The sequence below is a fragment of the Galeopterus variegatus genome, unplaced genomic scaffold (genome assembly GCF_000696425.1).
Source record: "Galeopterus variegatus unplaced genomic scaffold, G_variegatus-3.0.2 Scaffold757, whole genome shotgun sequence".
In the NCBI taxonomy this organism is placed as follows: domain Eukaryota; kingdom Metazoa; phylum Chordata; class Mammalia; order Dermoptera; family Cynocephalidae; genus Galeopterus; species Galeopterus variegatus.
In genome coordinates this window covers 234,837-249,982 of record NW_007726868.1, presented here as the reverse complement: position 1 = coordinate 249,982, position 15,146 = coordinate 234,837, and the positions used below count along the sequence as shown (strand labels likewise).

At 36.7% G+C, this 15,146-nt stretch overlaps 2 protein-coding genes across 3 annotated transcripts in view; one reads left to right on the top strand and one right to left on the bottom strand.

Annotated features, from left to right (window-relative positions):
- The window catches only part of LOC103590032 (syntenin-1), a 10,069-nt gene extending 5,351 nt beyond the window's left edge, over window positions 1-4,718 (top strand). The window contains exons 2-3 of the mRNA XM_008572149.1: window positions 3,656-4,308; window positions 4,454-4,718. Of these exons, the coding sequence (XP_008570371.1) occupies window positions 3,656-4,308; window positions 4,454-4,686 (886 nt within the window). The 3' untranslated portion in view covers window positions 4,687-4,718. The remainder of the gene's footprint in view (window positions 1-3,655; window positions 4,309-4,453) is intronic.
- The window catches only part of PTPN23 (protein tyrosine phosphatase, non-receptor type 23), a 60,184-nt gene that overhangs the window by 20,568 nt on the left and 24,470 nt on the right, over window positions 1-15,146 (bottom strand). The window lies entirely within an intron of this gene.

Here is a 15,146-nt window from a genome sequence, read left to right as displayed (position 1 = left end):
CAGTTCATAGGGCCAGAAGTAGAGCACTGTATTCTTCTCCAGGAAGTGGGCACATTCTCTCGTTATTTTCTATTCTAAAGTCACGGTTGAATTCATACTCCTTATCCTCATTAGATTTAAATGGCTACTTGCCATAAGCCATCCTGCTGTAGGGAACGGCATGGGAGCCTGACTGATACCCCTTGTTCTGCAGGCTAAAAGGGGGTCCCATGTGTGTGGTACAGCTCCATAGAAGTTCTTGTTTGTTCACCTTTGGTTGCTTGACAAGGCTTCCCAGAATTAACAGCCTAACCTTTTGGCTTAGTATGGCTTTGGGAAATTCCCTGGAGTTTCTCAAAGGACGTGTTAAAATACATCAAAATTAACTGGTTTATTTAAAGGGCATTGTCAGTACTAACGGTGTTTTTGATGCATGTTCCCGGTATGGGTTGGCTCCATTTAATTTTGTCATTAATCTTCCTTGTTAGTGGTGTGTGCATGGACCCATTGTGGCTGTGGTCATGCTCTTCTACGTCTGGAATGAAGTTATTATGTTGGATTTCTATCCACATTCCCCCAGGGAGACGGTGGGTCTGGGTGCAGTAATGTTTATAACTAATTGATCATCACCAGTTACAGATTTCTTTGTTTCTCCCCACTCCCATAGTTTCACTTGATTTACCAAGAACATGTTGTTTCCCTAGTAATAATAAGATATATTGCGTTTTTGTTAGAGTAGGATCATTTAACTTTTTACTTTGTTCCTCGTACTGTTCCCAGAGTCAATTGGTAAAAAAATTGGAAAGGTTTACTATAAAGATGAATAGGTAAAATAATAAAAATATTAAAAAAGGTTTTTGATATTAATAGATTTTGTTTAGATTAGTTTATAGTATAATTGTTTTTAATAGTAGTATAAAATATAATAGAACGTTATAATCAAGTTTCATTATATAAAATTATCTTGTATATATTGTGATTTTGGTCATAAATTAAAATAATAAATATAAACATAAGACATTAAATTGTTATATATAAGTAAGATTTTATAAGAATTTAGAATATAAGTTTATGTGTAAGTTTAAAAGGTCAAGAATTGTGATTCAGACCAAAAGTCTGACGCTCTCTAATGCCAAGCATGCTGCTATTTTATAGTTTCCTGGCCACAAGCCACAGGCTTTGGGGTAAACTATTGATGCATGACAGGGTGCTTTTATCACAGCATGAATGCTTTGGAACATTCTGATTTTTCTTTTACTATAGAGATAAAATAATAAATGTTTACCCCACTCCCATAGTTTCACTTGATTTACCAAGAACATGTTGTTTCCCTAGTAATAATAAGATATATTGCGTTTTTGTTAGAGTAGGATCATTTAACTTTTTACTTTGTTCCTCGTACTGTTCCCAGAGTCAATTGGTAAAAAAATTGGAAAGGTTTACTATAAAGATGAATAGGTAAAATAATAAAAATATTAAAAAAGGTTTTTGATATTAATAGATTTTGTTTAGATTAGTTTATAGTATAATTGTTTTTAATAGTAGTATAAAATATAATAGAACGTTATAATCAAGTTTCATTATATAAAATTATCTTGTATATATTGTGATTTTGGTCATAAATTAAAATAATAAATATAAACATAAGACATTAAATTGTTATATATAAGTAAGATTTTATAAGAATTTAGAATATAAGTTTATGTGTAAGTTTAAAAGGTCAAGAATTGTGATTCAGACCAAAAGTCTGACGCTCTCTAATGCCAAGCATGCTGCTATTTTATAGTTTCCTGGCCACAAGCCACAGGCTTTGGGGTAAACTATTGATGCATGACAGGGTGCTTTTATCACAGCATGAATGCTTTGGAACATTCTGATTTTTCTTTTACTATAGAGATAAAATAATAAATGTTTAGATTAAAAGATAAATCATCATGTAAAAGGTTAAGTAAAAAATATAAATAAAGCAAGATTCATGTGGTCGTTGTCCACACTTGCACTAGACATCTGTGGTCCATCTCTTTCTTTCCTTGCCAACGCCACGCCACCTATTCAGGTCCAACGAATCCTGCAGAGCTGGTCTCCAGCATATATATATATATATAAAAGCCTAAGACTCCACTAAAAAATTGCTAGAACTAACAAATGAATTCAGTAAAGGTGCAGGGTACAAAATCAATATACAAAAATCATTAGCATTTCTAACACGAGTAGTGAACTATTTGAAACAAATTAAAAAAACCCAATCCCATTCACAATAGCTGCAAAAAAAGTAAAACACTTAGGAATAAATTTAACCAAGAGGTGAAAGATCACTACAATATAAAGTATAAAACACTGATGAAAGAAAATGAACAAGACACAAATAAATGAAAAGATACCCCATGTTCACGGACTGGAAGACTATTGTTAAAATATCCATACTACCCTAAGCAATCTACAGATTCAATGCAACCCCTATCAAAATACCAATGACAATCTTCACAGAAATAGAAAAAACAAGAAAATCTTAAAATTTGCATGGAACCACAAAGGACCCTGAATAGCCAAAGCAATCTCGAACAAAAAGAACAAAGCTTGACATATCACATTACCTGACTACAAAATATACTAGACTACAGTGCTACAGTAACCAAAACAGCATGGTAGGTGTTGGTAAAAAATAAAATAAAATAAAATAAACCAGACATATAAAAAATAAATAAATAAAATAAAATAAAAAATAAACCAGACATATAGACCAATGAAACAGAATAGAGAGCCCAAGGGGCTGGTCTGTGGCTCACTTGGGAGAGTGTGGTGCTGATAACACCAAGGCCATGGGTTCGGATCCTTATATAGGGATGGCTGTTTAGCTCACTTGGGAGAGCGTGGTACTGACAACACCAAGTCAAGGGTTAAGATCCCCTTACCAGTCATCTTTTAAAAACAGGAAAAAAAAAAAAAAAAAAAAGAATAGAGAGCCCAGAAATAAATTGACATATTCACAGCCAAGTGACTTTCAACAAAGGTGCCAAGAACACACAATGGGGTAAGTACAGTCTCTTCAATAAACAGTGCTGGGAAAACCAGATATCCACATGCAATAGAATGAAATTAGACCCTTATCTCTCTGTATACAAAAATCAACTCAAAATGGATTAAAGACTTAAATGTAGAACCCAAAACTATGAAACTACTAGAATAAAACATAGCTCCATGACATTAGTCTCAGCAATAGTTTTTGTGGATATGACCTTAAAAGCAAAGGTAACAAAAGCAAAAATAGACAAACGGGATTACATCAAACTAAAAAGCTTCTGCACAGCACAGGGTACAGACAACAAAGCAAAGAAACAAAGTACAGAATGGGAGAAAGTATTTGCAAACTATGCATTTGACAAGGGGCTAATACCCCCAATATATAAGAAACTGAAACAACTCAATAGCCAAAAACCGAAACAACCCAATTAAAAAAGGGGCAAAAGCGCTCTCTCTCTCTCTCTCTCTCTCTCTTCCTCTCGCCATGTGATCTGCTTCTACCTGCTGGCTGCCTGCCACTTTCTGCCATGAGCAGAAGCAGTCCATACCAGATGCAGCTGTCCCAGAATCATTCACAGCTGGAAGGACTTTTGCTTTTGGTCTCATATGAGACTTTTGACTTTTAAAAGCAGTCTGAGGCCCATGCCACATGCAGCTGTCCCAGAATCGCTCAAACTGCCTTTTCTGCAAACCCTACCAACCCAGCAGTTTTGTCAGAAGCTTCTGCACCTGTCTCTCAAGATGGAAATCTCTATCCTAAACTGTATCCGGAGCTCTCCCAATATATGGGCCTGAGTTTAAATGAAGAAGAAATATGTGCAAATATGGCAATAGTCCCTGGAGCACCAATTCAGGGGCAGTTGGTAGCAAGACCTAACAGTATGAACTATATGGTGATTCCTGTTACTGGTAATGATGTTGGAATTTGTAGAGCAGAAATTAAGCAAGGGATTCATGAAGTCATTTTGTGTAAGGATCAAGATGGAAAAATTGGGCTCAGGCTTAAATCAATAGATAATGATATATTTGTTCAGCTAGTCCAGGCTAATTCTCCAGCCTCGCTGGTTGGTTTGAGATTTGGGGACCAAGTACTTCAGATCAATGGTGAAAACTGTGCTGGCTGGAGCTCTGATAAAGCACACAAGGTGCTCAAACAGGCTTTTGGAGAGAAAATTACTATGACCGTTCATGACAGGCCCTTTGAACGCACAACTACCATGCATAAGGATAGTACTGGACATGTTGGCTTTATCTTTAAAAATGGAAAAATAACATCCATAGTGAAAGATAGTTCTGCTGCCAGAAATGGTCTTTTTTTTTTTTTTTGTCCTTTTTTGAGACCGGCCGCATGGCACTCAGCCAGTGAGCGCTGTGAGCGCACCGGTCATCCCTATATAGGATCCGAACCCGTGGCGGGAGCGCTGCTACGCTCCCAGCGCCACACTCTCCCGAGTGCGCCAGGGTCTCGGCCCCAGAAATGGTCTTCTCACGGAACATAACATCTGTGAAGTCAATGGACAGAATGTCATTGGATTAAAGGACTCTCAAATTGCAGACATACTGTCAACATCTGGGACTATAGTTACCATAACAATCATGCCTGCTTTTATCTTTGAACATATTATTAAACGGATGGCACCAAGCATTATGAAAAGCCTGATGGATCACACCATTCCTGAGATCTAAAAGTCATGGCATGATGGAAACGTAGCTGAACTCCTCCAGTTTCCTTCTTTGGCAACTTCTGTATTTGCACATGAAGCTTTCCCAGATCCAGGGAGCATATGCTGCATGAGGACCTTCCTATCTTACATTATGGCTGGGAATCTTACTGTATCATCTGATATCTTGTTCACATTTCAAGACAGTTGTAGCCTTATCCTGGTTTTACAGATGTGAAACTTTCAAAAGATTTACTGACTTTCCTAGAATAGTTTCTCTACTGGAAACCTGATGCTTTTACAAGCCATTGTGATTAGGATGACTGATACAGGCTTAGCTTTATGTGAAAACCAGTCACCTTTCTCCTAGGTAATGAGTAATGCTGTTCATATCACTTTAGTTCTATGGTATATTTGCATTTTTAACATGTTACCACAGTACATTTAGAATGATTGCTTTTGATAGATTTCTTTTTTAAGTTCTCTGTGTGTGTGTGTAAAATACCAATTAAGAACACTGGTTTCATTCCATGTAAGCATTATACAGCATATGTAGGTTGCAAAAGATTGTAATGATTGTCATTAAATTTTAACTACCATCACTTAATGCTTGAACTGTTGCCTTAACTATATTAAGCATCTAGAATTAAGACCAAAATATAATTATTGCTGCCTTTTTAAAACTCAAAATGTAGTTCAGAATTAAACTGAAATGTACACTTAGCCCAGAATACTTTAATGGGACTTACTGAGCTATAGCATAGCTGCTTAGTTGTTTTTGAGATTTTCTAGTCGTTGCATAATGGAAACTTCTTTTTTCTGAAAGTTGCCAGTATCACTTTCTGAGGAATGAATTGCTGTACATTTAATGTAAAAATTCTTGTACTAAACAGGATAAACTTTTGACTCCCTTTGTTTTTGTAGGTTAAGTGGGATAATACTTAATTTTGGCATTTCAGTCTTAACATTGTGTAACCTAACTACTTCGAGATGGTCTTTGAATGTTTTCCTGGTAATTTGTTCCATTTCATGACTCCTTCTTGCAAACAAAATGGCAGTGACACTTTATTCTGATTTTTTTTTTTCTTTTTGGTTTACGACTATTCTGTTTTGAGTATGTCTAAATAAAGTTAAATTTTAGTCTGTAAAAAAAAAAAAAAAAGGGGGGGGGGGGCAAAAGACCAGAATAAACATTTCGCAAAGAAGACATACAAATGGCCAACAGGTATATGAAAAAATGCTGAACATCACTAATCATCAGGGAAATGCAAATGGCTATTATAAGACAGAAAATAACAAACACTGACGAGAATATAAAGAAAAGGAAACTCTCATATATTGTTGGTGGGAATGTAAATTAATACAGCCATTATGGAAAACAATATGGAGGTTCCTCAAAAAACTAAAAATGGAACTACCTCATGACCTAGCAATCTCACTGACAGATATATACCCAAAGGAAATGGTCAATATATTGAACAGACACCTGCACTCCTATGTTCACCGCAGCACTATTCACAAAAACCAAAAGATAAAATCAACCTAAATGTCCATCAACGGATGAATGCATAAAATAAATGTGGTATATTATATGCTAAAATACTATTTAGCTATTTAAAAAAATAAAAATGAAATCCTGTTATTTGCAGCAACATGGATGCAACTGGAGACCATCATGTTAAGTGAAGTAAGCCAGTCACAGAAAGACAAATACCTCATGATCTCACTTATGTGGAATCTAAAAAAAAAGAAAAAGAGATTGTTACGTAAGTGGAGAGTAGAATGATGGTTACCAGGAAGGGAAAGGGGATCGGGGTCAGGGAGGCAGGGAAGAGGTGAATTATCAGGTACAAAGTTACAGGTAGATAGGAAGCTTATACTGGTGTTCTAGGCTGACCATAGCTAATAATATTATGTTGTATATTTCTTAATAGCTAGAAAAGCAGATCTTGACAGTAATTATCACAAAGAAAAGATAAATGTTTAGGTGATGGATATGCTATCTATCCTAAGTGAATCATTCATGTATTGAAACAACACACTGTATCCCCACAAATATGTACAATTAAAAATAAATTTTAAAAAATCATACCAATTTTTCCTATGTTTGGGGACAAACACAATCTCTTATACTTTTAAATTATAAATAAAGTTTTTATTTAAACCTTCTTTTGTTATTCAAGTTAAAAAATGTTGCTTAGAACAGTGTGGGCAGGTGAGGTAATTGACCTTTTTGACAGTTTTCTCCTCTTCTTAAGAACAGTGTGACCTTCTTTAAAAATCTAAGTTCCTTGGGCCGAGCCCGTGGCGCACTCGGGAGAGTGCGGCGCTGGGAGCGCAGCAGTGCTCCTGCCGTGGGTTCGGATCCTATATAGGGAGGCCCGGCTCACTCACAGCGCTCACTGGCTGAGCGCGGGGCGGCCGGTCTCGAAAAGGAAAAAAAAAAATCTAAGTTCCTTGGGCCGAGCCCGTGGCGCACTCGGGAGAGTGCGGCGCTGGGAGCGCAGCAGTGCTCCTGCCGTGGGTTCGGATCCTATATAGGGATGACCGGCTCACTCACAGCGCTCACTGGCTGAGCGCGGTGCGGCCGGTCTCGAAAAGGAAAAAAAAAAATCTAAGTTCCCCTACGGCAACATAAAAAAGGCCATATGTGAAAAGACTTCAGCTAACATCATACTCAATGGTGAAAGATTAGAAGCTTTTCTTCTAAGTCCAAGAACAAGACAAGAATGACTACTTTTGCCACTTCCAGAGCAAACTCCCAGTCAGAGCAATTAGGCAAGAAAAAAATAAATAAATAAAAGGCATACAAATTGGAAAGGAAAAAGTAAAATTATCTCTGTTTGCAGCCAACATGATATTATATGTTGAAGAGGGTTGGGAGGCCAAAGCCAGCAAAAAAGATGCCCAATGAATGCTTCATGAGGGATCCCCCCAAAACTTGTAGAACTAATAAACAAATTCAGCAAAGCTTGAGAATACAAAATCGACAAACAACAATCATTTATGTTTCTATACATTAAAAGTGAACAATCTGAAAAGGAAATTAAAAAACAATTCAATTTATAATAACATCAAAAAGAATAACTTTAAAATAACCAAGAAAGCGAAATCTTGTACACTAAAAACTACAAAATGTCACTGAAAGAAATTAAGAAACACAAATAAATGAAAAGATCCTGTGTTCATGTACTGGGAAAATTTAATACTCTCAAGAGAACAGAACTACCCAATCTACAGGTTTAATGCAATGCCTATCAAAATCCCAACAACATTTTTTGCATAAATAGAAAAATTCATTCTAAAATTCATATGGAATCTTGAGGGACCCTGAGTCACCAAAACAATCTTGAAAAAGAACTAATCACACTTTCTAATTTCAAAACTTACTACAAAGCTACAGTAATCAAAACAGTATGGTACTGACATAAAAACAGACATATGGATCAAGAGAATAGAAGAGATCCCAGAAATAAATCCTTGCATACATTGTGTTATGGGCTAAATTGTACCCCTCCCCCAATCACATGCTGAAGTCCTAACCCCTAGTACCTAAGAATGTGACTGTATTTGGAGCTAATACCTATAAAGAGGCAATTAAGGTAAAGTCAGGTCATACAGGAGGCCCTAATCCAATATAATTTTTGTCCCTATAAAAAGAAAATATTAGGACATAGACATGCACAGAGGTAAGATCATAGGAAGATACAGGGAGAACACAGCTATCTACAAGCCAAGGAGAGGCCTCAGAAGAAACCAACTTGCTGACGCCTCAATCTCAGACTTCTAACCTCCAGTACTGTGAGAAAATAAATTTCTGTTCTTCAAGCCACTCAGTCTGTGGTACTTTGTTATGGCAGCTCTAGCAAATTAATACATATGGTCCAATGATTTTTTGACAGGGGTGCCAAGACCATTCAATGGGAAATGGACAGTCTTTTCAACAAATGATGATTGAAAAACTGGATATCCACATGCAAAAGAATGAAGTTGGACCCTTACTTTATATCACATATGAAAATAAACCAAAAATGGATCAAAGACCTAAATGTAAGAGCTAGAACTATAAAACTCTTAGAAAAAAAAAACATAGAATATCTTCATGACATTGGCAATGATTTCTTAAAAGCACAGGCAGCAAAAGAAAAAAATAGACTGGAATACACCAAATTAAAAACTTCTGAGTATTGGACACAAACCAATGGAGTGAAAAGGCAACCCATGGAATGGGAGAAAATACTTGCAAATCATGTATCTGATAAGGGGTTAATATCCAGAATATAAAAAGAACTCCTATAACTCAACCACACAAAAGAATAGATTCAAAAATAGGCAAAGGACTTGAATAGACATTTCTCCAAAGAAGATATATAAATGATCAATAATATGTGAAAAGATGCTCAACATCACTAATTACTAAGGAAGTGCAAATCAAAACCACAATGAAATACCACCTCATACCCATTAGGATGGTTACTATAAAGAAAAGAAAAAAGAAAATAACAAGTGATGGGAGAAAGTGCAAAAATTGGAATCCCTGTGCACTGTTGGTAGAAATGTAAAATGGTATAGCCACTGTGGAAAACAGTACGTGGTTCCTCAAAAAATTAAATTAGAATTACCAGATGATCCAGCAATTCCACTTCTGGGTATATGCCCAAAAGAACTGAAAGCAGAGTCTCAAAGATGTGTTTATACACCCATGTTCATAGAAGCACTATTTTCAATAGCCAAAATGTGGAAACAACCCAAGTGTCTATCAACAGGTGAAAGGATAAACAAAATGTGGTAAATACAATGGAATATTATTCAGCCCTGAAAAGGAAATTCTGACAATGCTACAACACTGAGTGAAATAAGTCAATCACAAAAAGATAAATACTGTATGATTCCACTTATATGAGGTCCTTAGAGTAGCTAAAGTCATAGAGACAGAAAGTAGAATAGAGATTGCCAGGGACTGGAAGAAGAGGAGAATAGCAAGTTATTGTTGGGCACAGTTTCAGTTTCATAAGATAAAAAGAGTTGTGGAGACTGGCTGCACAACAATGTGAATGGACTTAACACTACTGAACTCACTTAAAAATGGTTAAGACGGTAGATTTTACACAATTTTACCATAATTAAAAAAAAAATTTTAGTAAGTTTTTTAAGTCAGATAATTTTCTTGTCATAAAGCTTCTAATAAATTACAGATACACATTCATGTATTTTTTTTTCCTAATTATTTTACATACTCTTGAATAGCAACATGTTTCCCCTTGTGTTTTTGTTAGAAGTTGGAGAATCTGAAGTCTGCACTGACGTGGCTGAGCTTGGGTACCAGTGATATAAATACCTGCTGTAGAAATCAGTAGCTATTAGTGTTTTCTTGCCTATCATGGACCACATACTAATGCAGACATCATTGCAATAAACCAGCAGTACTGGTGACCATTACTTTTGCATACATTGTCATTTAGGCTACCAAGTGAAAACATATTCTCTGTCAGCTATTCACAAGTTAGTACCAGCAAGGGCTGGTAACTTCAACCAAATCAGAAATGTACGGATTTCCATCCATTTATCCATTCAGAGGATCTGTACTGGACTCATATACTGCTCTCTTAATTGGAGGCTTTCATTGTTCAAACTTTGAGGCAAATTTTTCAAAAGTGAAATGAGCAAATTGGCACTTAGTCTTGATAACACTGTTTCCAACTCTTTCACAATGCTGTAGGCAGCAGAATAATTTCTTGTGAGAAAACTGAGCCTATATGAAATCTCCTAGGTTTGGTTTGCATACCTGTTACTCCAATAACTGAGTCTTGATCACAAGCCACTGCATGGATTATTGGGGCAGGACCATGCCACCTCAGGAGGCTGAAATAGGCATTCAATAAGACATGTAGAAATTGAAGAATAAGAGCCTCACTCAAAACACTGACAAATGAAACCACTACTCCAGCATCACAGTCTCTGGATGGATCCCTCATGAAGCATTCACTGGGCACCTTTTTGCTGGCGTTGGCCTCCCAGCTCTCTTCTCTGCCACTGGTGACTTGGCCTATTAATGTCCATGTATCATACTAGTGCCTTCCTGCTCAAGGAATCTTATTTAGAGTTCCACATAACTCCACAGGAATTCTGTTTTGCTCACTGTCGACTCCACAGTGCCTAGAAGAGCACCTGAGATATAAGAAAAGGTTCAATAAATTGCTAATGGAATGAATCATGCATGACTAGAACTCCAGTACATAAAAAAATAAAGAGCTACCCTTAGACTTCTTAGTCTTGGGATTGAGGCTAAAATTATTCAATATTATGTAATTTTTGTTTTTTAAAAAAACAAAAAAATGTTTTCATAATATTCACTACAGGAACGCATTTAGTTATTGGTTATTGCTAAGGGCACAGGTTAATAAAGATTGAAAACAGTGTTTTAATAAAATTTACCACATTAACCAAATCTTTTATCGATTAAATCAGTTTAGTCTAATAGTTCTTTGGCAATGTTATTTTAACTTCTGACTTTTTCTTTCTTTAGTTAGTGGCAGAAATTCTGGCCTTTTATTTTTATTTATTTATTATATATATTTTTTTAAAGATGACCGGTAAGGGGATCTTAACCCTTGACTTGGTGTTGTCAGCACCACGCTCACCCAGTGAGCCAACCAGCCATCCCTATATGGGATCTGAACCCATGGCCTTGGTGTTATCAGCACCACACTCTCCTGAGTGAGCCACAGGCCGGCCTAAAATTCTGGCCTTTTATATGAAAAAGGAAATGTGTACAATCACAATGGCTATCTCTGGGCATGGTTGTTTTGTTCTTTATATTTGTCTTATTTTCCAAGTTTTCTACAGTTTTTATGATCTGTTAATTCACAGGAATACAAAGTAAGTGACCATGCAGACCCTCCTGCCCCCTATAAGACCAGAGCCACTAAGAGGGCTGTGATGCCCCACTACCATCGCCCCTCAAAGGCAAAGTACACCATCTTAAACCAGCACAACAGCCAGGACTGTGCTCAATGATGACATCCCAGACACCAGAAACAAGTCACAGATAGACATTCTCGTAATTATTAACATTGTCCTGAAAGTGCCTAACAATCACAAGAAAATAAAGGGTACAACTATTGGAAAGAAGTCAGCAAGATTATTATGCGTTTATAATACAACCATGTACTTAGAAAACCCAAGAAAATGAGCTAAAATACCATCAGAAAGTGTAAGACAATTAACAAAATAAATCACTTAATTGCTTTTCTCTATACCAACTCTAATGGGTAGAAAATATAAGAGGAGAGTGGGGATGAACACTCAATAATAGCAACAATGACAACAAAAATCTAGGAATAAATTTAATAAGATATGTGCAAAATCTACATGAAGAAAACTTTGCTGAGAAGCCTCCCAAAAAAATCTGAAGAAAAGAAGATATATCTTGCTCCTAGACAGGAAAGCAACCTCATAAAGATGTTGATTCTCTCTAATCAACATCTAAATTTTATGAGCTCATAAAAATCCCAACACTTTTGCAGAACTTGACAAAAAAGATTCTAAGTTCATGTGAGGAATATTCGTGTGAGACTAGCCATGAAAAATTTGAAAAAGAAAATTATTAACAGGAATCACTCTTATAGATAGTAAAATGAATAACAGATACAATATTTAAAATATCATGGGCATGAGAGAGGAAGATAGATAGTTGGTGGAAGAGAACAGGAAATCCACAAACAGACCCAAAGTATATACAAGAATTCAGCACATAAGAGTGTTTTGAAAGGGCCGGCCCGGTGGCGCACTGGATAGTGCGCCACTTGGGAAGCGCGGCGGCGCTCCCGCCCGAGGGTTCGGATCCCACATACAAACCGGTTCCCGCTCACTGGCTGAGCGAGGCGCGGGAGCAACGCCAAGGGTTGCGATCCCGTTGCCGGTCCCTGGTCCGGTACAGGGGCAACACTGAGGGTTGCGATCCGTTGCCGGACACGGAAAAAGACAAAAAAGACAAAAAAAAAAAAAAAAAGAAAAAGAAACAGTAGAAGAGTATGGAGAAAAAGTTAAGTTAGAGCCTTCCCTCACGTATCATATACCTAAATATAATCTATATTATAAGTAATATAGATTAAAGACAAGTAAAAAACAAACCCTTCAAGTATTAGAAGAAGAAATCAGTGACTGTTTATATCTTATAGGGTGACAAAGATTTTCTAAGAGCATATCAAATGCAGATACTATAAAGGAAAAGATGAGAAGGACCTGATTTATAAACATTTAAAACACATGTAAAATTTGAAAAGTTTGTATTAAATAAATAATAAACAAAAACAATGAATTGAGAAAAACATTTGCATCATATAAGATAAAGGAGCAATATCATTAATGTGTGAATGAGTCATAAATAAATAATGAAAAAAGTTACAACACTAATAAAAAAATGAACAAAGGACATTGACAATTACCAAAAGAAGATATATAACAAATCCATTAACAATTGTGCAGCCTTACTATTATAAATATAACTGAAAATTAAAATTAAATACCCTTTCCACCTATCCTACTGCCAGATATGAAAAGGAACAGTAGGAGGAGGTACGTACCGTCCGAGGGTGTAAACCGGAACAAGTGCATCCTATTCACCCACTAACTCCTACAGAAACAACCCTGGAAATGCCCATAAATACATAGACACAGATTATGACAGCATGTTTTACAATGGTGAAAAAGTGAAATAACTTAATGTTCTCCAAGAGGAGACTGATTAAATTATAGTGCAATATAATGACAGGCCACTGTTCCACCATGTGAGAGACCCCTGAGTCACTGTTGCCACCACCAAGACCTTCACCAGATATGCTCCCTGGATTTTCATCTTCTCAGGCTCCCAAACTATTAGATATGGAGCTTTTCAGAATAAGCCCTTATGCGTCCGGATGGGGAGGCAGAGACTCAGCAGAAAACACATATCCTGAGGGGCCGCCACTGCGTGATCCAGCACCCAGAGCCAGAGCGCATGGAACAGAGAGAAGTTCTACACGGGAAGTGGAGGCTCAAAAGAGATCACACACCCTATGGTACCGTCCCATAGACAACCTTAAGTGCTCAAATATCCGAATCATGGGTATTTCAGAAGGGGAGGAAAAAAGTGATTGTATTGAAAACATATTCAGCAAAATAGTGGCAGAAAACTTCCCAGACATAAGAAAAATCACAGATCTACAGATCCAAGAAGCTCAACGATCTCCAAACGTATTCAACCCAAAAAGGGCTTCACCAAGGCATATTATAGTCAAAATGACCAAACTCAAGGACAAAGAGAGACTCTTGAAAGCTGCAAGAGAGAAGTGTCAAATCACCTATAAGGGAGCTCCAATCAGGTTAATGTCAGACTTCTCAGCACAAACCCTAAAGGCTAGAAGGGAATGGGATGATATATTCAAAATACTAAAAGACAAAGATTGCCAGCCAAGAATACTCTACCCTGCAAGGCTGTCCTTCCGAAATGAAGGGCAAATAGTATATTTCTCAGACAAACAAAAACTGCGGGAGTTCATCACCACACGACCACCCTTACAAGTAATTCTCAAGGGAGTATTGGGATTGGATCCTGGAAGATAATTACCACTGCCATAACAATCCAAGTAAAATAAAAACCCACTACTATAATAAAAATGACAATCATGAAAAGAAAACAAACGAAGAAAATCATTAGCGGCAACCTCAGGAACCAACAAACACAGAAAACAAATAGCAAAGCAGAAAGCAAGGAACAAATATCACTGAAGAAAATCATAAAAATAATTAAATGCTAGGAATAAATCAACACCTCTCAATAACAACTCTTAATGTAATGGGTTTAAATTCCCCAATCAAAAGACACAGATTGGCTGACTGGATAAGAAAGATTGACCCAACTATATGCTGCCTACAAGAGACTCACCTCACCCATAAAGACTCACATAGATTAAGAGTGAAAGGATGGAAAAAGATCTTCCAAGCAAACAGAAAAGAAAAACGAGCTGGAATAGCTATTCTCATACCAGACAAAATAGACATTAAACTAAACACCATAAAAAGAGACACTGAGGGTCACTACATAATGATAAAAGGACTGATGCATCAAGAAGACATAACAATCATAAATATGTATGCACCCAATGTTGGAGCAGCCAGATTTATAAAACAAACTCTATTAGACCTAAAGAAGGAAATAGACACTAATACCATAATAACAGGGGACCTGAACACCCCACTGTCAATACTGGACAGATCATCCAGGCAGAGAATCAGCAGAGAAACACAGATCTAAACAATACTCTAGACCAATTGGACTTGGCAGATATCTACAGAATATTCCATCCAACATCCTCAGAATATTCATTCTTCTCATCAGCACGTGGATCATTCTCCAGGACAGACCACATATTAGGACACAAATCAAGTCTCAACAAATTCAAAAAAACTGGAATTATCCCATGTATTTTCTGAGACCATAATGGA